The sequence below is a fragment of the Archocentrus centrarchus genome, chromosome 12 (assembly GCF_007364275.1).
Source record: "Archocentrus centrarchus isolate MPI-CPG fArcCen1 chromosome 12, fArcCen1, whole genome shotgun sequence".
Taxonomy (NCBI): Eukaryota; Metazoa; Chordata; class Actinopteri; order Cichliformes; family Cichlidae; genus Archocentrus; species Archocentrus centrarchus.
This window is the reverse complement of record NC_044357.1, coordinates 17773302-17798624: the sequence shown is the minus strand read 5'-3', so window position 1 is coordinate 17798624 and position 25323 is coordinate 17773302. Positions and strand designations below refer to the sequence as shown.

Genomic DNA, 25323 nt, shown 5'->3' with positions numbered 1-25323 from the left:
TTAAAACACAGATCAACAGGAAGTCTTGCCTCCCTACCAAACATTAGATGGTAGGGTGAGTACCCTGTAGCGTCACACTTTGTGCAATTGTACGCATGGACCAAGTAAGGAACATGCTGGCTCCAGCTATGTTTCTTCTCACGACCCAGCGTGCTAAGCATAGAGATCAGCGTTCTATTAAACCTTTCTGGCTGCGGGTCTCCTTGCGGGTGATAGGGAGTAGTCCGTGACTTGCGTATCCCCATCAGATGCAGTAGTTCCTGGATCAGTCTGCTCTCAAAATCCCTCCCTTGATCAGAATGGATCCTTGATGGCAGCCCATAATGAACAAAATATTTCTCCATCAGGGTCTTAGCCACTACTTGGGCCTTCTGGCTTTTAGTTGGGAAAGCCTGAGCATACCTTGTAAAATGATCTGTGACTACCAAGACATTAGCTATGCCCTTGGAGTCAGGCTCCATGGAAAGGAAGTCCATGCACACTAGATCCATTGGCCCATGGCTGACAATCTGGTGCAATGGAGCAGCTTTCTGTGGAGGGGTCTTATGAGCAACACACTCTCCACAGTTCCTGATATACTCTTCCACCTCCATTGACATCTTTGGCCAAAAGAATCGGCTACGGAGAAGGTCAATAGTTCTCTCCTGCCCAAGGTGTCCCAGATCATCATGCATGGCTCGCATGACCATCGGTCGAAACTCCCTTGGAAGGACAAGCTGAGTGACCATTTCTCCAGATGGTTTCTTACTGTAACGGTACAACAATCCATCTTTCATGGAAAGCTTTCCTATTTCTCTTTTCAATCTCAATAACTCTAGATTCTTTGACACTTCATCAGGCCACTGTCCATGCTTGACAGCTTGGATGGCTGGTCCAATGGCTTCATCTCCTTCTTGAGCTTTCTTGAGACTCTGCTTTGACATGAGCTCAAGCGATTTCAAGTTCCTATGCATTGGATATGCATACAGGTCAGGAACACACTGTGCAGATGCCCCTAGCTGCGCGACATATACAGGTGTCAAATGAGCAGCTTCTGGTACACAGACTTGCTGACAAATAGTCTTGACACCAGACTGCGGTATAGTCACCCAACTGTTGTCATCCACATCTGGGGTGTTCCGTGACAACAGGTCGGCGTCGATGTTGTGTCGACCTGGACGATACTGGATGTCAAACTCATACGTCGACAGGGCAGCTAGCCAGCGATGCCCTACCGCGTTAAGCCTAGCTGTTGACAGCACGTACGTAAGCGGGTTGTTATCGGTACGTACTGTGAATCTTGCCCCATACAAGTAGTCGTGGAACTTGTCGACTACTGCCCACTTGAGAGACAAGAATTCCAGTTGGTGTATGGGATAATTTCTCTCAGCTGTGCTCAGCTTTCTGCTTGCAAAAGCAACTGGCCGCAGGCCTTCAGGGTACTCTTGGTAAAGTACTGCACCAAGACCCTTCAAGCTTGCGTCAACATGCAGAGTGTATGGCTTTTGTGGGTTGGCAAATGCCAAGACAGGTGCATGGGTCAGGCAATGGATAATCTGGTGGAACGCATCTGTGCATGCTTTGTCCCATCTGTCTCCAAAGGGCTCTGACTCTTTCAAGTAGACTTTGTTGACATCAGGGGCTTGCTTCTTTCCCTTTTGGGTAGGAGCATAACCCTTGGTGAGCTCGGTCAACGGTCGAACGATTGCAGAATAGTTCTGGATGAATCTTCTGTAATAGCCGCAAAACCCTAAGAACGATTGCAGTGTCTTTAGGTTTGTTGGCATAGGCCAGGTGGTAACAGCCTCTATCTTGTCTGGATCTGGGGCAACACCGTCAGCAGACACTACGTGCCCCAGGTACTTGACTCTGGGCAGACAGATCTGACACTTGTCGACTGAAAGTTTGAGTCCTACCTCCCCAAGACGATCTATGACCTTGAGCAGTCTCTCTTCGTGCTCTTCAAGAGTCTTTCCGAAAACAATCAGATCGTCAAGGTACACTAGCACTTGCAAGAGGTTCATGTCTCCGACTGCCTTCTCCATTAACCTCTGAAAGGTTGCCGGAGCTCCTGTGATGCCTTGCGGCATCCTCTCAAACTGGAAAAAGCCTAACGGACAAATGAATGCCGTCTTCTCTTTGTCTTCTTCAGACATGGCAATCTGGTAGTAGCCTGAACGCAGATCAAGCACAGAGAACCACTGACTCCCTGTCAAGGCATTCAGTGCGTCCTCAATGCATGGGGTGGTGTACTGATCTGGTACTGTTCGGCTATTCAATAGTCGGTAATCTATGCACATCCTGACAGTGCCATTTTTCTTCCGAACAACAACTATCGGGGATGCATAGGGACTTCTTGACTCTTTTATGATCCCTGCCTGTAGCAGCTCTTGTAAGTGTTGTCTCACATCTTCAATGTCGGCTGGCGCCAATCGACGTGATCGTTGACGGAAAGGCCTGGAATCCGACAGTCGAATTCTGTGCTCCACCCCTTTTGCTAACCCCACATCCCACTCATTCATTGAGAAGACATGAGACTTCTGGGTTAGCTTCTGACGCAGCCGGTTCTTCCATTTTTCGGAGATGGGAGAGTCTCCAAAGTTTATTTTGCTCACATCAAAGTTGGAGGGAGCTGTCCCTTTCGGTGGAATGGTAGAAACTGAATCAATGTGAAACACACTGCCAATCACTGTTCCCACAGGTATAGAAATCTCTCTTGTAGACTCATTCCTGACTAGGACTTTGAACCTATTAGCATCTAATGCCCCACTGGGCATTACCATGGGAAGGATGAACACGTCAGCAGGTAGAGTGACTGCTGGTGAGGAATCCATCAGGAGGATTTCCTGCTGAACAGGCTTCTTCAGTTCCACTTTGCACACAACTGGTGCATCACCGTGTGGTGGTACAGTCAAAGGGCCTGGACCCATCCATCGGACACGACCAGCCTCGTCGTCATCCTGGACAGGAACAGTAACGCCTTTGAGTACAGGTTGGCCTTCACTGACACAAACACGAAGGCCCAGGGCCCGTGTGACATCAACACCATTGTCCTTGCATTGGTTCACCAAGCGTCTGACATGGCTAGCATTAGTACCTACAATGACAGAGGTATTGTCATCAGCTCTTGGACTAGGGCATATGAGGGCAAGGACAGTTACTGTCTGAACAGTTCCTAGCACCTCAGCTGGATACTCAAGGTCGACTACCACGTATCCAGTGTATGGGTAGCTAACACCTGACTCACTTAGGCCCCACAAGGATAGACCAGATACTGGCTGAATGGGGATATCAGACAAGTATTTCTGGTACCAGTGTTCAAAAATGATTGTCACCTGGGAGCCACTATCCAATAAAGCAGTACAGGGCTGCCCATTAACTTTCAGTGGGACCAGGCTAGGCGGCCCCACCAGCCCATCTGGAATGCTCACATTTTCTGGCATGTCTGCAGTACTATTCTCGACTGAACAGTTCATTGTGCTAGCAGGGGCATCACCAGATGATTTGTTGGTCTTAGACAACTTCAGGGCTTGAATTAATCTCTTGATAACTTTAGCCTGATTTTCCGGATTTTGACATTTCCCTGCGAAATGTCCATTCTCTCCACACCGATAACAAAAATGTTCCTCTGAGACTTTGAGTGATCTCTGTGGAGAGCTAGCAGCTAGCTTTGATGTCTTTACGGATGAAACAGCTGCTTGTGGTTCAGCCACATTCTTTGTGAACTTCTGCTGCAAGTGCTTTAACTGCTTTTTCAATGCAGTTATCTCATTGTCAGGACTGCACTCACTGGCTACAGCATTACGAGGAGTCTGATCAGTGCTAGCTAGTGTGTCTCGAACTGGCTTAGACACAGCAGCAGCAACTAAGGACCTGAGCTCCTTCATCTCAGACTTCAAATTCTGAAATTCAGTCTGCTTGTCAACAACTTCCTGCTTTACATATGCACTTTGCACATCAGGATGAAGCTTTTTTCTTGAGGCCTCATATTCTTCCTCTGTACGAATCTCTTTTAACAATTGGAGAAAAGAGGGTGGCTTACCTTTTCTCTCCCTAAGCCGAAGATTAATCAGCATCAGATCAGAAGCGGTAGCACCACGCAACAACTGATCTAGCCTTACTCTGTCAGCACAACCAGGAGGAAGGCCACCTCTCTGCACGACCCGGTTTAACGACTGTTCTAGACGTCTAAGGAAGTCAGAGAGCCTCTCAGTTGGTTGTTGCTGCAACAAACGAAAAGCAAAATACAACTCCTCACCTGTTTCTGCTATTCCAAAAGCATGTTCAAGTGCCTCCAAGCAGGTTTCAGGGCTAACGTCAGGATTGCCAGCGCGTGCTGCTTGGACAATCTCAAGCGCCGGGCCCCTAAGACTCTCCATCAGTCGCCGTCTTTTCTCTTTGAGGGAGCAATCACACTCTTCCACCATGAGCCGTGCTTGGCTCAACCAGTGGTCAAACTGCTCCTCTCCAGCCGGGGTGGGCAACAACCCCGAAAAGGTTCGTAAGCGGCGATAGCTTCCATGCTCACTCGAAGACTTGCTCTTGTCAAGTATCTCACTCACAGCTCGCAAAATAGCTTCTGTTGACTTAGCAACAGTATCTCCCTCTGGGAATAATGTGCACTGTTCATCTACAGGCTTATCTTTAGCCTGCTGTGGTCCAGATGACCCCTGAGCTTGTGCACTAGCTCGAAGACCTTCATCAACTGTGACCACAGACCACGGCCCTCCCCCATCAATGGGGAACACCTCAAAGGGAACCATGTCTCTCTTTACGGCCTCCTTGCATTCACACAAGACAAGAAATCTGTTTTGCCGTAAACTTAGTGTTCGGCCTCTGACACGAACACGTCCCAGACTCTTCACTGTTTGCATAGTCTCCTCAATAACTGCTGCAGTTACATCTTCTTGCATGAGCACCAAGACTGCATGAGCCTCATCTACTGACTCCCCTTGGCACCAACCCTTTAACTCTAATACCAACTCGTCTCGAGTTCCCATGTTAAAGAGAAAAACTTTTCACCATTTACGGTTTCAACAGAATACTTTTCACAAGATAATGCACAAAAAACAAGAAACCCACACAATAATCCTGATCCCAGCGGTGCCTCCAATTTATGTAGCGCCTCTCTAGTGCGTACAGCTATAACGAGAGGTGGCTAACCTGAGTTCTTTTAAGTATTCACAGAACCTGGGGTTTCTCTACGAAATTTAAATAAATGTCCCTTTAAACCCTGCATTGACTAATACACTTATAATATCAGAACAGTCAATAAACACACCAATTAATTGAAAAATATATAGAACATTTACTTAGCAAAATAGAAGGAATTATTTACATATTCTGTTCAGTTTCTTTTGAATCAATAAATGCATTCAACATTCAATAAAAACGTCAAACTTAAATATCTCCTATGGGCCCCAATAATTAACCTACAGCCAGCAAGAAAACAAAATAATATGATACTCCAGTCCAATCGTTGCAGGCCTGAACGCTGCTCGGGAACGCTGTAGCCTTAAACAAATGGCCGTTTCACCTCAAGGGCAAAATAAAAAGCGGTACCTTTTGCTGATGGAGTCAACCACTCACACAGTCAAGGACGCAGGAGAAGAAGATGAGAAGAGGTGATTCGCCTGGAAGACGAGGGAAAACACGCAGCAGACGATGCAGGCACAGCCCTCACACACAGCGCTGACCAGCTCCGTCGGCTCTCTGTCCTCGTCGTCCGCTCACAGCTTCACGCAGGCTCTGCTAATTGAGTTCGCGGGTTGCTAGCTTCTTAGCATGGCACAGGCGAAAGCATTAGCCACTGTATTAGCAGCTCCCTCGGCTAACGTCAGTCCTCGGTTGAGTTTTCCACTCAAACTCACCAACTTCACCACCATTCAGGTTTTGGAAAAGAGTCCTTGTCGAGCACTTTCACTGAACGATGATAAAAGCTGGCTTAACAGTCCGCAGTGTACACCTGCATCTCTTTCGCTCGTCTCTCTCCCTCACTTTTCTCTTGCTCTCTCCACCACGTATCCCTCACGTTTTCCTCTCACCTCATTTCCTGTCCATTCACCGGAGATGTGATCACTTCCCTCACAAAAGGTTACAGAAATAAAATATACAACTTTTGTCTTTTTCTTTCTTAAACAATTTTAAACGTCAAACCTCATTTGCTGTTTAACGAATTTTTAACAAATACCATTTACGAACTATGAACTTATTTATTTCCGCATACATTACATGAACAGATTTTAACAGGGTTACATAAACTTTAATATTTAACATGCTTTTTGCAGTTTTCTGAGGATTGCACGGTCTGACCTTCAGGTGATTCTGCTTGGATGTTAAATCTTGGGAAGATTGTGGCATTGTGTTAACACACCTGAATGCTCCAGACCAGCAAATTGCCAAATCTTCTGCTTTCATAGTCAGCTTTATAGCATCCTGTGAAAAAATTATGTCTCACTTATAAACAGCTGCTCCTCCATATGCATACCAGAATACATATTTTGTGTATAACCTTTATTCTTCCCACCTTTTCACTTTCTTGCTCTTCTCTATCATTCACTGACTGTCTCACTCTCTTACTCTCCAGACGCTGCAGATGGGTATAAAGCATTTTTCTGGTCTGTTTGTGATGTTGTGTGTGGGCGTGGCTTTATCTCTGCTGACCACCATAGCAGAACACATTGTATACAAGCTGGTGATCCCAAGGGTTAAGGAGCCACGCTTCAAATACTGGCTCCACACAAGCCAGGTACTGACCGAAATCACACACAAACACATATTTTCTGACTGTGGTCATACCATAATTTGAATACTTTATAGCAAATATATTAACATTTTTTTTATTTAATTTTATTTTTTAATTAATTAATTTTTTTTAGGTTTGTGCAAGCAATAATGAAAACACTACCAAAAAACAAAGAATCATTTTTAACAGCAGTTTCTAGGGTCACAAATATTTGTGCATTTCTTGAATTTTTATGTTTTGTTGTTGCTCCACATGCTAAACACACATAGCCTAAGGCACAGCCTTTAAGACACTAAGTTAAAAATCATTAAACATTAGTTAAACATCATTTACACTAAGCACATAACAGCTAACTTGTTGCTTGTTTTCCAGAGATTACACCGGGCCCTTAACTCAGTCTTCACTGATGACAAACTACCAACTGTTACAAAGCCCGAAAAGAGGTACTGTTATTGTATTTAAAGTGCTGTCAAATTGTCATTTCAGTTCAGTCTTTTATGATCTATACATGAAGAGACATCCATCCCTAAGTGACTGAACTGAATGTGATCTGAGTGCAGATATATTTTAATTATTTATGACCTGTTTAGAACATTTTGTTTTGCCTCCATCAGCTCATTAAAAATTTCATGCAAGCATACCTCAGAAATATGTTGATCCTCACTTCAGGCCACTCTACAGTACCAAATATTTTTTTGTTTGCTTTTTTTTGTTTGTTTTTTGTCAGTGTGTATTATTACTGATTACAGATGTGATTTATTAAGTGTTTTATAAATGCAGCTTATTTTCCATCACTTAGGATTTTTAAACACAATGACATACATACATGTTAGAAACCTCACTGAATCAAGGGGATACTGCTGAAATTTAAGAAAGGGGAAGAATGCTCATAAATGTGATGCATACTTCAATGGATCACATTTATTAACACTAAAAATGCAAACAAGGAGTTCCTGCAAGAAGCCAATATTTCAAAGTTAAACAGCACATTGGCTAAATTATAAGTTGAAGAGTAAATGACATCTATTAACATCCAAATGGAAGTTAAAGGACCCATTTTAATCAAAAACTAAATAGAAAGGTCAATCTGTTGGAAGCCAATTATCAGTGAGGGAAATTGAGAAAATAATCTCGTGCTGACGTCACATGGTATTGTTGGAAACAGTGGGTGAGAAAGGATGAATCAGTATATCATGAAAGCTTCTTTATTTGGCCACTTTCAGTGTCATTTGCATGGGGCCATTTGTACATATTAGTTTGATAGTGTGTATCATAGTGTAGCCCCATCCTATCACATTTAACCACTGATCATCTGATCATGCCACCACCCCTTATTTTGCTTCTAAGGGGAGATCAAGTAAATCCAAATCAAAGCAAAGTCCCATTTTATAGCATTACATTCTACTTGAAAAATTCTCCTGCACATTCACATCTACTACTAGCACCACACTGAGAGCACACTCAGGTGGAGCACTTAAAGTAAGGATTAAATGCACTTAATAATTATGGAGCCAAGGCCATGTGAGGGATGCCTGTGGTAATGAGGATAGATTGCCTACTCTTGCATAATTATACTCATTCAATCAAGTTCTTCTGCACGCTGTCTAAGAGTCAGAAATTATTACCGTCTCATTGTCAGTGAAAGAAACCTTGTGTGTCAAAAGTGTCTGTTCTGCAATCAGAGCACTGAAATCAGATCTTCCCATACAGGATTTTATACTGCAGATAGCTTCAGCTTTTGAGTTATGCTACACAAAACTATGCCAAAATGCATCATTATCAGTTTTAGCACTGCATTACTTTTACTTAAAGTCTGGACTGTACAGTCCTGAAATCATTTAACAGGATGACCAAATGAAGCATACACGTAGGTGAAAATTTAATTGGCAATCACTACTACTTAGGATGAAGCTATAAAATGTTTCATTTACTAAGTGTGTTAACAGGGATGTAGAAACCCCACAGACAGCAGAGAACACTGTGTGAGATCATTAGCAGCAGTGTCTGTAATACCATGAAATATTCTTGGATGGCCAGTTAAGATCGCATGGTTCGGTATCAAGCACAGTGCTAAGGTCAGGCAGCTTTGGCAGTGACTGTCAGCCGGGTTAAAACAGGATTATCTGTTGCTTTGAATAGACCAATAATATCAGTTACAATTCAGCTACAATACTGTGTTTCATGTAGAAATTCCCTGGAACTGTCCCCTTTCTTCATACTTAATACTAGAAACAGGTATAATAATTTGGTATAATAATTTTGTTTTTGTCTTGTTTTGTTTTCTGTATATTTTCTTTGTCCATTCTGTCATTCATAAAAATTTTAATGTAAATGTTTTTAATGTATAACTATCCATAAACTAATTTATCTTTTTTCCCTTTTTTAAAATAGTTTTACAATAAATACAAACTGAAAAAAGGCTTTTTCACAATTTTCATGTCACTAATCAAAGAGCTCATGACAGCTACAATAAATATGACAGAAAATTTAAAAAAAATCTATAACTACTACAAAACTAAGTCAGAAAATAAAGGTTCCACATAAGGTATTTGATTTGTCCTGCATTTGATTTGATTCAAGCCATGATCACCATCACATCCTTAGGTGGAATTTGTGACATTTTTTTAAACCTGCCAACACGCGCCAAAATAAAAGAAACAAAAATGCAAGTAATTTAAAATTATATATTTATTTGAAACCAGTGCTTTACATTGAACCAATGTGGTAATTCCACTTTCCTACAAGATGGCTTGTTAAAAGACATCCTCTCTACACACTGCATGCAAGCTGTGTCTGTCTTGTTTTGACTGTTGATAGCAACATCTGTGCTGACATATGGGTTGGGAAATAACAGTTATTGGTGAAATATTGCTGTATGTACAGTACCAGTCAAAGGTTTGGACACACTTAGGTTTGGCCTGAACTTACTTGCAGTTAAATGTGAATAGAGAGAGCTGTCCTCTTTTCGAAAAACTGCATGAGATAGAAAACTGTAAATACTGGAAATTGTGAGTTTAAAAATATCTGCAATATGCATGAATATGTAAAAAAGCATATTTGATTGAGTAAAGACATGTTGTTGTGTGTTTGTGCATTTGTTGTTCCCACGTTTGGCCTCTCATATACAAATATTAAACATATCAAGTGTATCTTTAATTCAGGCATGACACAAAATTAAGTTACTGGTTCAACCATATGCAATTGGCAAACCTTATACAGGGAATGCTCTCTTTGTTGCTTTAGCGTCATACTGCAAGCTGCTTTGCAACCAACCTTTACTCCAGCTCCTCTTTCTACGTGAGAAGGATTGTGACAATTCTACAGGAGGAGGACCCATTTGCAAGACAACAGGAAGCAGTGAAAAATTCCACAATTTAACCTTTAATACGATTTAGTAGTAATACACAGAAAGGCAGTCATCAAAGAGCAAGCAATGAAGGCACAGGGCGGGCTAAATCCAAAATTCAAAAACATGCCAAAATATCTTAGACAAGGAAACCAAAGACTAAAAATATGTAATAAAACAAATGAAAACACTAGGAGCTCCAGAAACAAGGTGCACCAAAATCAAGTAAAAAAAAAATCACTAGAAAGTTGGACTCGTGGTAATAATAATACAATATAGGAGAACAAAGGGGGTTATATATATAGTGGTGTGAGTGATTACAGTAAGTAATTGGACACAAAGAGTAATTAGTAGTTAGGGAACAGATGTGGAAAACAGCAACTATCGAGGATGTAAAATTACCAAAGGGAGGAAGGAAAACTGATTACAATACACAAAGACCAATGATTATAAAATATAACGGGAAGTGACTTGAACCAGTCCATAACAATCCAAAACCAAGTTTCCAAAAAATAAATAAAGCTAAAACAATAAATAAATAACACAATACATTATTGTAGAGGGATAGTTGTCTCAGGATGGAAAAAATGAATAAAATATTGGTAATGTGAAGGACACATTCTAATGTTGCAGAAAAATTATAAGTATTTTTGCATAACTTCAATATGATAAAGTTGCACACATTGTAGTGCACATTTTTCTTTCTGACCTTTCTAGGCATTATATTTTATGTGTCATTGCATAGTGGTAATCTCTACAAGGCCAAAAAAAAAAAAAAAAGTTTGTGTTCATATATTTTCCATTGAAATTATGTGAACACTGTCTCACTCATTGTACCAATTCATAAAAGATGAAGGAGCTGCTCTTGGAGTTAACACCCTGAATACCAAATCAAGGAAAATTACTTAGATGGATGGATAAACAATGAAGGAATACGGCTTTTTAGTTAATGCGGATGGAGTAAAGGCTGTAGAATACTAATGAAAAAGAATCATCTTTATTTACCTCACGCTTTTCAGAGAAGCAGAAGAGCCTTTAAAAGAATAAGTTAGAAAAAAAGGGAAAAAAAATAATAAGAGCAGAAAATGGTTGGAAAGAAAGATGTTAGTTAATATAAAAGTATGTCTATAAATGTATTCTTTTATTTAGCTGTAATGTAAAGGCCTCAATTTTCCACAATTTGTTTAGTGCTGAAAGTGCAAAGATGTCATCCTGCCATTTTTGGGAATTCCTTCATAATAAGTGTTTATACTGAATTTTGAACTACAAATCAATTTAGGATGTATATATAGTCTATCTGGCATTAATAAATGGATGATTAATACACTCTCCCTGCTTCAGAAAGCAGGGAGAGTGTATCCTTTAGGTTTTACATCTACTATCACTATCATAGTATCAGGTCCCGTTTTTCCTAAAACATAAAAACACAACATCCGTGAGGATTCAAATATATTTTATTGAAAGTGAAACTCGCCAGAACATTCTAAAACTGTTGGCATTCATTACATACCCATGTATAACCATTGCAACTGTTGAACAGTGCCCTCACTGCTATATAATAAAAACATATATAATTATCAATATTAAATCATAAATAAGTAACAGAATACAAAAGATTTTTTTTCAAACTGTTTATTGCAAACTAGAGGGGGCACTAGCCCATGTGTTTCCCACACTCACTGAAAAGCAGCCAAGGTGCCTTTATAGTATTATGACCCCCACCCTTTTTTTTTATCTCAGTTAGCGCAGAATAAATAGATTCTAATTTGTTTGTTTTGTTACACTGCAGGTGCAGATCTCATGTCTGTGTTGAGGAACCCTCTGACCTCTGTTCCTCATATGGTGCATACATGATCACTCCAATGCTAGAAAGCTACTTTCAGCTGTTCCTATATTCACAAGGGATTGCTACAGCAGGTAGCACCACATGTTTGATTTAGCAGATTTTTGTATTATATATATATATATATATATATATATATATATATATATATATATATATATATATATATATATATATATATATATATTTTTTTTTTTTTTTTTTTTTTTTCCATTTTTTGTGCATTTTGGGTCACTTTAGGAAAACTCAGGCTAAAAAAATAATATTTAGAGTACTCTTACTGCTGTCAAATTTGCCCTGAATAGTATAGTTAGTAAAAGTAATAACTATCATAGTTGCAGAACTTCAGTAATTTAAGTTCCTGCACCCATGGGCTACATTTATAAATGCTGAAATCACCTCAAGACTTAAACAAAATGTGTTGATTCCACATTTCAAAATGTTCTCTCTGCACTGATGCAAGTGCCCTCTTGTCAGAGGATGCACATATCAATTTAAAACAACTCTTTTTATGTTCTCATGTGTCATCCTTTAGCTTAAAGTCTCTTTTGATGTCTAGAGTATCTCATTAGATTCATCTTGTCACATTTTTTTTTTTTATCACCAAGTGAAAATACCTTTGATTCAGAGAGCTGCTCTGTTAGGCTTCACTTTGTATGATGAGAGTACCTCATCTTCGTTGCTTTAATGAAATCATGGTTATTTTTTCAGCTTGCAGATCAGGTCCAGTAGATTTAAAAAGTTTCTTTTTTGGAACGGTAACCAAATTTTGTTCTTTTCTTGGTGTTCAATAAGTAAGGCCTACAGCAAACATTAGAGTTGAAATATATTTTATAGTATATTGGTTCTTTGTATACCTTGAGTTGTGTTTTAATTTTCAGTAATAGAGAGCAGAAAGTTAGGGCAATCTCAGGAGTTTTAAATATTGCCTAGAGTTTGCATGTTTTCATAACTTGGCTTTTCATACCTTCTACCATCAATATAATTTTGTAAAAATGCATATTTTACAAAATTGTGTGTTTGGATAAGAACTCTTTGCTTGGCTTTTAATCCTCTAACTTACCAAAACAGCTTATAATGTTTATATCTAATGAAGCAATTGTAAACAATGAAAAATAAATAAAGCTGGTTATATATTAACCAAACTAAACAATGGAATAATAGCTAAATACTCCAAATCAGTTTAAAGGATAAGGGCTCCATCAGCCTCTAGCAAACATTTCCATGGTTGGTGAAGCATAAAAGCAAGGACATGCAATGATATTTTCTCCAAGCCCATAATAATACCACGCTTATCTAATTTCCCATTTAATATATGTATTGCAGATGACTTTATTTCTGCCCTCTTCTTATCATGTTCTGATGCGGTATTTTTGCACACTTTTTTAATCATTACCACTTTTGTAAAGTGAGAAGTTCTGGGTTACCCCAAAGTCCAGGGTGACAGTTTTTTATAGTCAGTGCAATCAAAGAAATTGACATGTCACCAAAGAGAACCACAAACATATAGGTTTTTTAAAAAGGTTGCAAAGCTTTAAAGCTCAAGTCAAAGCTCTCTGAATTTACTTTTTTTGTGTTTGTTATGCTTCCACATTGCATGCAACATGATAAGTTGAAAAGAATGATAAGTTGAAAAGAAGGCAAGAGGAATGCTGTAAAATGGACAATGATTAAGAGTCAGTCTGCCACCCATTATGGAACAATATGACAGAAAAAGGAAGAGGCAGGAAAAGAGAGAATTTGTTAGGTAATATGTGTAAAAGGTGGAAATGAACATGAAATCAGTGATGTTGTGAGAAAGTAATATCTCTCACCTTCAGTGCAAGTTACTGCTGCTAGTCCTTGTTAGCTCAAAGATCACAGTGGACCTGGGGTTAGATAGGAAAGGTTTTTGGGATCTGTCTTGGTGGCAGAGGAAATTAATTGGACATAAATTTGATTTCTACATTGGGTTCTAGCAAGGTCTTCCTTTATGTGTTCAGTGCCTACACGTGGTAAAAGCCTATTCATTAAAAAAAAAAAACTATTGCATGAGACTGAATCCAAGCATCTGCTGAATAGTATTTGATGAGTTTCTATGATTCATGTGTTTTTTTTTTTTTTTTAACCTTAACACCAAGACAAATTCTAACAAAACTACACCAGTAATACAACCATCAGGCCAGCCAATCAGACTAATCAGACTATGTAACTGGTCAGTAGAACTCAGACTACAAGCAGAATGAAAACAAAACTAGGAAATAGTTCAATGCTGATCAGTTCAGATCTACCTTTAGCACCAATAACGTGAATTATTTTTGATATGACTTTATCAGTCTCTCACAGTGTTGTAGACAAATTTTGTTCCACTCTTCTTAACAACATTGCTTCAGTTTATTGAGGTTTGAAGACAGCTCTCTGGACTTTGTCAGAGCTTTGACTGGGCCAATGCAACATTGCTGACTTTGGGGTGAATTTGGTGGGATGTCCACTCCTGGGAAGATTTTGGCACGTTAACATACACCAGAGTGCTCCAGAGCAGCAAACTGCCAAAACATCTGGTTTAATAAAGGTGTTCACACTTGCTGTTGATCAGTTAAGCAAATGCATTTGACCAGCAGCACCAGTCTGCTACTCACCCTATGGAAGCAGGAAAGTTGTACTTATTTTTTACAAGACTGCATTCTGTGGAAACTTTTTCAGATGACTGTATATACTGGCCAGGCTATAAGCCAAGCCATAACCAAGCCACAGCTTTTTTGGAAAGAAATGTACATGAGATTAACAGGGCGTAGAGAGAGAGAGACAGAGAAATAACCAAAGTTATGTTTAATTTAATTTATGTGTAATTATCCTGAGAACAAAAGCAATGTCTCTTACTAAAAATTTAGAGGAACATCACAGTCAATAGATTCAGCCACTAGAAACATAAACGTACAAAACTGCATGGCAATCCAAGAGTGATATTTACATGTGTACTGAATTACAGATCAGCCAGCAGATCCACACTGCCATCACTCAGAATATGGTACTCATTCAGGTAAAATGTAAAAAATAGTACACTATAACCAGGACAATACCTAAGGTACACAGAAATCCACTTTTCATGTAATGGTATATTTAAGGAAAACACCAAAAACTATTTCTTGGTAAGCAGCAACTGTGCTATTGCTCTTAGATTCTCAATATAACCCCTACAGCAAAAATTTAGAATTCACCCACATAAACAATTTTTGGGAAATTGTTCATCTCTTTCAGTCCAGCTCTGTGTAAATTACTGTTTGTCATATAACATGCTTAGAATTGTGTATAGTGGAAATTCATAGTTTAGGCTTAGTTGACGCCTTAGTTATGTATTGGATTCAAACTGGAAAGATGCAGTCAGATGAAAGTCAATTCTCCTACTGTGGCATTTTGAATTTCTGTGTTACATTTCTTTCATCTTTCTCATATCTACAGGTGCAATGAGGGAAACAACCAGTCAGCATCTTGGAATCCTGCAGAGTCGTCCCACTGCAACAGGCGAAGGATCCTTCCACAAGAGATGCAGAATGACCTGGAGCGGCCATCCTCCCAGGATCTTCCTTCTCCACCGCCCCCTTCTCCCCTCCCTCATCCCCATTCTCTCCCTCTGCTGGAGAAACCCCCGCCCATAGTAACTACCTCTAATGGTCGCTCCGACCTGTTAGGGAGGAGTTTGGACCAAGGACTGGGGCCAGGGCTGGGGGGTTCCGGGCAGTGTCGTGGTTTAGGAGTGGGTGATTGTGGTCCAGGTCTGGGTGTGGGACGGAACCCGCTGGTTCAGGAACTGTCAGAACTGGAGAGTCAGATCCTTGTAATCAAGCAGCAGCTGCAGTCAGCAATGAGAAGGAAGAGAGAGCTCGAACAGTACCAATCAGAAAACCAGCAAGTAAACCAGACTGCACCCAGTCAGCCCACTTCACACCAATCTAACCAGTTTGCTCAGTATACCCAAACCCACCAGCAGACTAACCAACACAAAAACACATGCCCAGAGTTCTGAAGTCAGTCTCTTTTTGTCCAGAAAAAACCTACACACAGGACTAGTTTTCAAAACCTCCTCCGGGTCCTGGAATCGGAACCTCGCCTGAGTTCTGAAGTTAGAACCCTCACAGATTTCCACTGGCAGGCTCTGGAGCTCCTCTAAACACTGGACTGAAATGTTCTCCAGTGATAGATCCTGTTCTGTAACTCCAAGTAGGACATTTTCTCACTTCTGGAATGTGAGATTAGATTAGATGAGAAGTGCTGGATGAGGGTGAAACAGAGATCTTGAACCAAATCTGTTCCGTTGTATCACTGAAGAGCTGTACAACACCCCCCCGCCCCCCTCAGCCTCCCTTCTACTACCATTTTCTGTAACTCCTTTTCATGCCTATCTGGTTCTTTTACATTTATTTCCTGTTTATTTCTTCCTTTTTTCCCTGTCAGGCCTTCCCTCCAAACCTCATTTTTCCAAGGGTACAGATTTGCTTGCTATGACGTTAAGCCTGATCACAGATATGAGGACTCTTTGGTATTTAAGCTTAATAGACCAATTTACCTGAGTCTTCTAAGACTCACTGAGAGTGTAAAATGACCTGAGGTTGAACCCAGCCATTTAAGTCTTTATGTTCCTGTGTCTTACTGAAACCTTGTATCTCTCAGCTATTACTGCTGACATTTCTTGCCTTTGGTAGTGCGTTTGTGTTGGTTAGGGGTGCTTTTTTTTTTTTTCTAATAAGCCTTTGAAAGGGTTTGTGGAGTGGTTAGAAGTAATAACAAACGAGATAAAGCTTTCACAAGAAACATTTACATCCATAATGAACACCTGGTTGACATGGTGGATTATAAGCGTACACACAATCTTATTTATGGTTCACTGTATAATGTCCTGCACTTCACTGATGCACACTGATTAAACAAAGTCACCTTAACTTGTCAGAGTTTGAGTTAGGGTCTTGAAGTATATCACAGTGAGATCACAACAATGGCAAGCTGGCAACGTAAAATTTAAAACAGGATTAAATTGAACAGTCTCCAGCTTTTTTTTTTTTTCCAGTCAGGGACCCAAAACAAAACCATTCTGCCCAGGCTCTTGAGGTCATACTGGTGCTCTTGTAATATTGTGACACAATAAAACACACTTTTCAGTTCTTCATATAAGCCAGCTGTTAAATGGTAACTGTAAACATGAACACAGACCACTAGTTTAACTCTGACATGTTATCAAATGTGATTTACATTCACAAATGAACACATCAAAACAGTTTCCTCTCTTGGGACCTGTTTCCTTGCATCGTTTCTCTTTGGGTTTGGACATGTTCTGTTATTAAATATCTTCTTTGCACTTAACTTGATTGCAACAATTTTTTTCTCTCTCAGTCTCTAAAAATGTTGAATTTTAAAGGTCTGTAAATGATTTCTTGTACAACTTAGGAAGCAGAGTGTGCAATGCTAAGAGTCTGAGGCTTGCTCACAGTTGAACCTTGGTTTTAAGTTATTATGCCTGCAAAACCTTGATGCTGCTAGTTACAAAACAACTTATTTCAAACAGGTTTTACAGAAACCTTAATCTCATTTATATCTGGCAGCAAAGTGGATTTACTGCCAAGTGACTGAAAGGAAGACCAAAAGCTCAATGATTTTAAGAGGATTTAAAGGTATTTCCTTGCACTTATGAGTCCCCAGCTCGGGTAAGAGAGAGAAATGTGAGTCGACACATGAGAACAATGGCTGACAGCCACAGCAAACCAATCAAACTTTCAGTTTTTGATTTATTTTTTTGTTGTTGTTTGTCTTTTTCAAAGTTTCACCACTGGAGTGGTGAAAAACCATCTGGAGTTACTTATATCAACTCATCTTAATAGATTCCTTTTTAAAAACACCCAGCAGCTATATAAATAATCAAACCACTCAGATGTTTGTTCCCTACCTTGAAAACTATATCTGGTTGTCGCTATTCTTAACTCATATTGCTAGAGGACAGCAATTTGGACAGGAAGGTGTACCTCAGAACAGCTAACGATGACATTTTATGAACACATGGCACAGTAAAATACTGCCGCACACACAAACACAAACAGCTCCTATCTATTTAGCCAGTGTGTCTGCAGGGTAAGCGCAGGCTGTCACAGCTGAAATGAATACCTGACAGAGCAAAAGAGCAAGTGCACAGACTGAGCCGTCAGCTTTCTTTGTGTCTCTGTGCGTGTATGCCTTGCTTAGCTATGACATAAACATCACTGAAGTTGACGCAGCTGTAACAGGATGAATCACCAGAGAAGCTAAATAACCCGGCTTTAGCACATCTATGCTCATTTTAATCACTTGTCTAGGTAGCACATGCAGCTGGACAGAGGTGTGGTGTGAGGGGGAAAAAAAGGGCTGGCTGACAGGCTGTGGCATGAGAGAAGAATAAAATCACATTATATATATATATATATATATATATATATATATATATATATATATATATATATATATATATATATATATAAAATTTTTTTTTTTTTTTAGGGCCTGTGTAAGCACAGGTTCACTAAAACATCCTGTTTTTTTCTCCTGATTTCATCACCAAAGCAACAATATCAAGCATCGGGTTCAAATTCCACCCATCATTATTTGTTTTACTTAAATTTGTGTGTTTTTTTCTTTGTTTGAAAACAATCCTAAAGGTGAACTGTGCCTCCAGAAACTTTCATTATTAAACTCAAAATATAGGGCTATAATTTCAGGGTTCACTGGTTGATTCCAATGCCAACTGCCAGATTAATTAATGTTTACATTTACTGAGCTGTTACTCAGAGTCAGCCCTAGACTACCTGACACCATGTCAATGAAGTAATTGATGTGGCTGCACTTTGTTAAAACAGATGGTTAAAAATTTATATATTTAAAAATTAAAAAAAAAAAAAAATCAAGTGTAAACTTTGCAACAGTTCACAGCTTAATTTCCAGCGAAGCATATCACCTAAAAGCAGTAAGCTTCTGACTCTGTGTTACAATAATCAGGTACATTAATGTTTAACACATCAGGCTTATCAGATTTAGCATACTTCAGTATGTCTGGAAATATGTGAAGCTTTCTCTCTTCAGTGGAATTTTTATGTAATTTATTAATTTGGGCTCCACACACACAAATTTAGTTAATCTATAGATAAAAGCTTACATCCCCTCTTGCAACCAATCAAGTGGTTAAAACTAGTCAACCAAGATTTTCTTTTGCTCGCTACAGACTTATGAAAAATACTATTAATGGGTCTGTTATTCTAGAGTAGAAATAGGACAGCGACATCCTTGCAACAAGGAAAAAACAAGACAAAAAAAAAAAAAATTGGTGGCTGCCTGGTGCTTGCATTTTTTTTTTTCTTGCTGCCAGAGACCAATTTCAAGCAGTTGTAGCAATCAACTGATCGAAAGTGGGTGACCACTTAAGGCTGCAATGCAATCGCATGGGTTACCTAGTGGGAAGCAACTTGTCTCCAAATAACTGGGGTCTTCCAATCTCTTAGATTGCTGAAGGTTTGAAAATAATTGCTGTCTAATTTTTAAATGCAGCCAACACGTTGCAATCAATCTGAGTCAGTCTGCATAGATGAGCGCAAGTCATCTGCAATGCATCTCTTTGCAGTAGGTGACTCGACTCAGCTGGTTGCCACGTGGTTATATCTGGTTATATGTTGTTGAACACCTGTGACATTGTACGGTTTCTCATTTCTGAGATTTTAACTATGAGGTTCTGGCTAGACTCTGAATATAAGTGAGTTGATGTAAAATTCTCTGTATGTAGATAGCAACAGATTTGCAATTTCCGCTGGTTATTCACTCGCAGACTGACTTTTATTGCAATTTTATTGTTGTCTTGGATCACCAAAGTCACCTTGAAGATGGCAACTGCATACAAGTGGTCACAAACCTAGTCCTCGTCTTCTAACCGATTCAAAGGCAATGAGATCGCAAATTTATTGCACATGGGTCGCAATAATTTTGGTCGTCCCATGGTGTCCCACCACTTTCCCTACCGTGACTATAACATAATTTAATTTTAAACTTAAAGTTTACTGAGTGAAACTGTCCTGTGACTCAAACATAATGCCTGAATAAGAAAATTGTTTTGGTTTTCTTCAACCTAGGAATCCAATATATGTCTTTTGGCTGTCCCTCTACTAATCTAGAAACATGTCCATCATGTCCATCTATTTACTATTTAACTGAAATTACAGTTTACATTTGTTCACTTTTTAACTTTCAGAAATTTCAGAACTAACAGAAACAATGATGCAAAGTGTTTAGGTACTGGAGAATACATTAATTCAATGTGTACCCACTGAGTTTAGTATATTACATTACATCACACAGGACAGATCAACATTTAGCCATTGCTCATAATCAGTAACTTGTTGACTGGAAGGATAATGGGACTGCATTTTTAGGCTGCAGATGACACAGCAAAGAAGGTAGGATTTGTATGCAGCTGAAGTGACATTGCAAGGCTCAAATCAGGGAAAAAATGATAAGTAATGAAAACAAATCTCTGGATATTCAGACAAACACAAGGACAGACACGTTTCACATTTCTTCCATCAAGGTAACTTGCAAGTGCTGACTGTCAAGATGGATTGTCCTTGTCTTTGGTCACATATTTTCTAAGTAAATGAAAAGTTACCATTCTCAATGAAGCATTTAGACACATAATAAGAAACACAGGAGGACACACTGTTGCTACTGACTATTTAATTTTTTTGGACAAACCAAGAAAGAAAATATATGCAGCATTTCAGCTGAAATGCTTTTTTTTTCCTCAAAGTAAAAGACAATTGTAATCACAATGATAATGAGTAATATCTATAAAACATCTTGACTTCTCTCTTCATGCTGGGCATATCTTCCAATAGGAAATGGAATCACAACATTGCATCACAATCCACTGGTGGGGTTGGGGAAAGGGAGGGGTGCCTCAAGGAGGAAAAGTGAAGCAGGAGTCATTAGCCTGGTTTTCACTGAAAGGGCTAGCCAGGCCTCAAGTAAATTTCTCAGTTTCACTCCAAAGAACACTTCTGTCCTCTTTTTTTCCCCATGTATTTAATAGGGATATCTTCCACTGGGATTTATGTAAATGTAAATGGAAAACCATACCAGCATAATCTTTAGATAGTTCTGGCATGGCTAGCCCCTCTGAATCCCTCTATAGATATATTCCTATTAACCTCAAAATAAATCAGCAAATTTGGGTGAAGCACATGGATACTGTGCATGTTAACCAATCACATTTTCATATAGTGCGGCTGATGACATCACTACAGGTGCAAAAGACACATTTTCTGACTCGTCCTTGTCATTTCCTCCTAAGGGAAGAGGAGTTGTTCCCCAAACACCTAAACTGATACCAAAAAATATCCAGGTTTACAGCAGGCAAACAGGTCCAAATGGATCATAATATTCATACATATTAACAAAAATCCATAAAAAATATGACCTGACATGGTCAGTTAATGTACAGAGATAATAAAAAGAGGGATTCTGTCTTTTTTCTGTACAAATGACAAACACCACAGAACAACAACATCAATATTTTTTCCATAGCAGATTTTTCTTACCGAGCGGGGTACATGTGGTGATTGACAAGGCATTTCACCCGGCAGGACGTGATGTAAAACAGAGTGAATCAGCTGACAGGAAGTGTGCAGGTTTTAACATCGTCAGGATAGGCTACGGCACTCGCTCATACAAAATGTACAAAACACCGTCCTCTAACTACAAACAGCACACCTTGGAGGAAAAAAATGTCCCATGTTTCGAATGATCTCAAATACCCGGGAAAACAATCTGTGCTTAAGTTGTGATTTGTGATATTTTTGCCTGATCTGTGTGCCTTGGGAGGTTGAACTGAGCATAGCCCAAATAAATGAAAACCACTGCAAACATGGTGTATTTTGTCCCCCAGGTGATTTAAACAGATATATCAGGAGTGGTTTTATTAAGCATTCGGAGCCACGTGACATGCGTCCTCGTCATTGTGTCTGGAAGTGCTGTGGAGACGCAAACGTGACCCGGTGCTGCCCCCTTAGTCATGTGACTTCTGTCATCGATGCCGAGTGGTTCTGAAAATGGATGTTGGAGGGAGTATGGAAGAAAAAAAAAGAGGCACAGGGGTAGAGAAAGACAAGGAAAGAAATAAGGTGGATGGAAATAATAGAGGGAAAAGGCACAGAAATGAAAAGGTAGAGGAAAATCACGTGTCAGCTGGTGCCAAGAGTGCTCTGTGCGAAGTTTCTGTGCATTTGGTTAAGAGGATGCGGTGAAGTGCAAATGTCAAGCCTGCTGTGTGTCATTGCTTTATTAAGAAAGAAAGAAAGAAGTACATTTTTAACCAAATATCTGACTGATAACACAAACTTGTCTTTGGATTTAAGTAGCACCCATACTAGTGCCTTCTAAAAAGAAACAGGGTATAGAAAAGCACATGGCAACAAATTACAGTGACACCAAGTTACAATACAAACCAAATTCCATTGCACAGAATTCCTTATCTGAAGGCAGGAATTTGCTTTAAGCTGTAAGCCTTGAGGGAGTGCTGCCAATTAATGAAGAAAGATAATGTGCATCATGGAGATTAAAGTTTATGGGATTCCAGGTGTTTTAGCTACCTGTGCGCTGAGGGTCTCCAGTGGGCTCTCTACACGGGGGAAGGTCATCAGAGGCAGGCCGCGGTAGTCCTCAGTCTTCTGTTTTGCCGCTGCACTGTGGACACCTTTGAAGTTATTCACCACACATATACCCTATAAAGTATGAGGACAGTTTAATATTAATAGTGAAGCAGACTGACATACACAGCAAATCATATAAACGTTATAAGCTCAAACTCAGAAAGTCATGCAAAGTAGTTTAAACTATATAAACTGAGTGAAGAGACTTTGTATGCAACTTGATGTTACAGCCAAGTTCACATCTTGGTGAGGTTGCACACTGGTGCTTTGAGGTTAATGCTATCATTATACTAGTCTACTATTATAGTATACCAACAACAATAATGCTAATTAAGGAAGTATAGTTGAGGTTGATAAGTGGTAAGTTTTGCAAATAAATGGGCAAATTGAAATTTTGACTTGGACATTAAGTGTTTTCAAAGCATCCAAAGGGATACGAATATATTTAATAAACTTTATATTAATCCATAACAACAGCTGTTGAGACATTTCACTCAATTATACAAATGTCAAGGAAAGGTCAGCTCATCTGATTTTGGTCATTATGATTTTGACTATATAAGATATACATTGACCGAAAGAGAGAGTGTGAATCGATATGGTTCAATGGGAAAGGTTGACGTACAGGCTAGTGAAAAAGAGACATACCCCCTCCAAATAACGTTCGTTCCCAAAAATGCATCTGAATTTCAGGGACGGGAAAGCATGCCTTTCTGTTTATGAATGTCAATTTAATCCTTAAGGGTTGGACTGAACTATTGGATGAGCGCCCAAATTTTAGTTTTGTTCAAGGGGATATTATAGAGTCTATTTTAATGTGTCTTCATATTATAATCTTAGTTCACAGAGACCCATCACAAGGATCTTGGTTGACCCAGGTCATTTTGTTTGGAGGCATGAGCTGTGATGTGGTTTAAAGATGCTGGTTCCTTTGGCCATGGCATTGGTTTGACAATAAGTATTTGTTATAAATTCCCAAAATAATTCAGGGTCACATCTGGTGCTTTTTTTCTTTTTTTGGATAAACAAGCTAATCGAGGTCTGAAGCCCAGTGTGAGTCTGTTGATCAAAGGGCATTCTGGAGCAGGCTGTCTCCCTTTTGCTTGTTATTTTCACTTTCAGGATTGCTGGTTTGATCGTACAGTGCCCCCCCCCATACAGTGTCATGTACCTAGAAACATTGCAGAAAACTAACATCCTGCTGCCTTTCAGCTTTAAAAGGTGCAGGAAGAGCCAGGAGTTTCCTTTCACAATCACTTTTTGGGACAAATGTTACCAGGGTTTTTTTTTTACTACCTTGAAAAAAAAAAAAATATATCTGGCTGGCATTTTTTTTTTTTTGGAGTGATGTGGCTATATTTTCCACATCAGAACATTTATTGCGGTAATATAAAATTTATATGGGTATAAAAGAGCAATCAAACATTGTATGAGTCAGATATCATTTCATTTAGCCAGCAGAGATGCTTTAGGGTGCTCATCTTTGTGGCCTAGCTGCCATAGAAAACAGATACTATGTTTCTTAATTTATAAGTTTATAAATTACAAGTAACTGGCTTTTTATTCATTTTGTCCACCACTCAGACTTTTTAACAGTAGAAACGCCAGTAAGGTTGCAGCCTTTGTTAACTCCTCCACAGACTAGTTAATCAAGGAAGGAAGCCCAAGGGAGTTTCCACCCCACCAGACGCCAACCATGCCCTCAGGCAGCAGCAAAAGAGAAAATGAAGCAGGAGGAAGCTCAAGGTTTTCTTGTTTGTGGCTGTTCATGGGCAGTGAATCTCAGTGCTCCCAGACCAAGTAAATGAGTGAATTATAGCTGCTGGGGCAGAATCTACAAATAACTCTCCTGCCTGACAATTCTTTACATTTTTATCACAACAAGTCTAAACTGTATGTTGATGTGGCTGTTGTAAATACATTTCTACTAAACTGAAGCGCCTCCTGTTTTGCCCATTCTATGTCCCGTCATTCATGCAAAGACAGTGGTGTGCAACCCTATTGTCTCAAGTAAATGCAGTAAATGCAAGGTGAATCTGATTATTGCCATTGCAACATTGAATTGAAAAATCATTTTTGAGTCTCCCTGGTCTCAGATTTTTTGCAGCAAAAATTAGTTTTTTTCACAGGCTTTTCACTAACTAAAATAAACAATACACATTATAATAAGCACAAATCATATATCAGCACAAATCTCCATCCCAATCCAGCCACATTTTTGCCCTTCTAAGCAACAAAACTAAAGTAAATTGGGTTGAATCTGCACCCTTAAAAAGTTGTAGACTACTCTGCCTTCTAGTTGAAGAACCTATGAATGATATTACTAATTTCTACTTATAATTTCATTACAATAATGCATTACATTACTGGATTAGATACAACCAATGTAAGGGGTAACACAGTAATATTACCTTTTACAGTGGTTGCAACCTAAAGTATGAGTCATGCATGCTTTCTATATGACATTTCTACATACTGTGAATTAGTTTGGAGCCCCTTTCAAATTTCAGGGGATTTTGCTTCTGTTAGACTCAGCAAGTCAGCATGTGCCCTCCCTTGAATCAAGTGGCCAGCTTTATATCTTATGTTACCAACATCATCCTGGAGCCAATTCTAAAACCAAGTGCTTAACAATGATCCCTCAATCTGCTGGCAGCAGACAAATCTCTTGAAAGACCAAAGGCATTTGCTGTTTGGTGAGTCCATTCAGATCTCCTCTCTG

The 25323-nt window shown here is 39.4% G+C and overlaps 2 protein-coding genes across 4 annotated transcripts in view; one reads left to right on the top strand and one right to left on the bottom strand.

Annotated features, from left to right (window-relative positions):
• Window positions 1–16667, top strand: part of grin3a (glutamate receptor, ionotropic, N-methyl-D-aspartate 3A) — a 60562-nt gene extending 43895 nt beyond the window's left edge. The window contains 3 exon segments of the mRNA XM_030742945.1: window positions 6566–6727; window positions 7097–7167; window positions 15352–16667. Coding sequence (XP_030598805.1) covers window positions 6566–6727; window positions 7097–7167; window positions 15352–15916 — 798 coding nt within the window. The 3' untranslated portion in view covers window positions 15917–16667.
• Window positions 16668–20625: 3958 nt separating this feature from the next.
• plppr1 (phospholipid phosphatase related 1) overlaps window positions 20626–25323 on the bottom strand; it is a 64893-nt gene continuing 60195 nt past the window's right edge. For all 3 annotated transcript variants that reach the window (XM_030743352.1, XM_030743353.1, XM_030743354.1), the window contains exons 7-8: window positions 22542–22673; window positions 20626–21995 (exon numbers count right to left, since the gene is read on the bottom strand). In XM_030743352.1, the coding sequence (XP_030599212.1) occupies window positions 21963–21995; window positions 22542–22673 (165 nt within the window). In that variant the 3' untranslated portion in view covers window positions 20626–21962. The remainder of the gene's footprint in view (window positions 21996–22541; window positions 22674–25323) is intronic.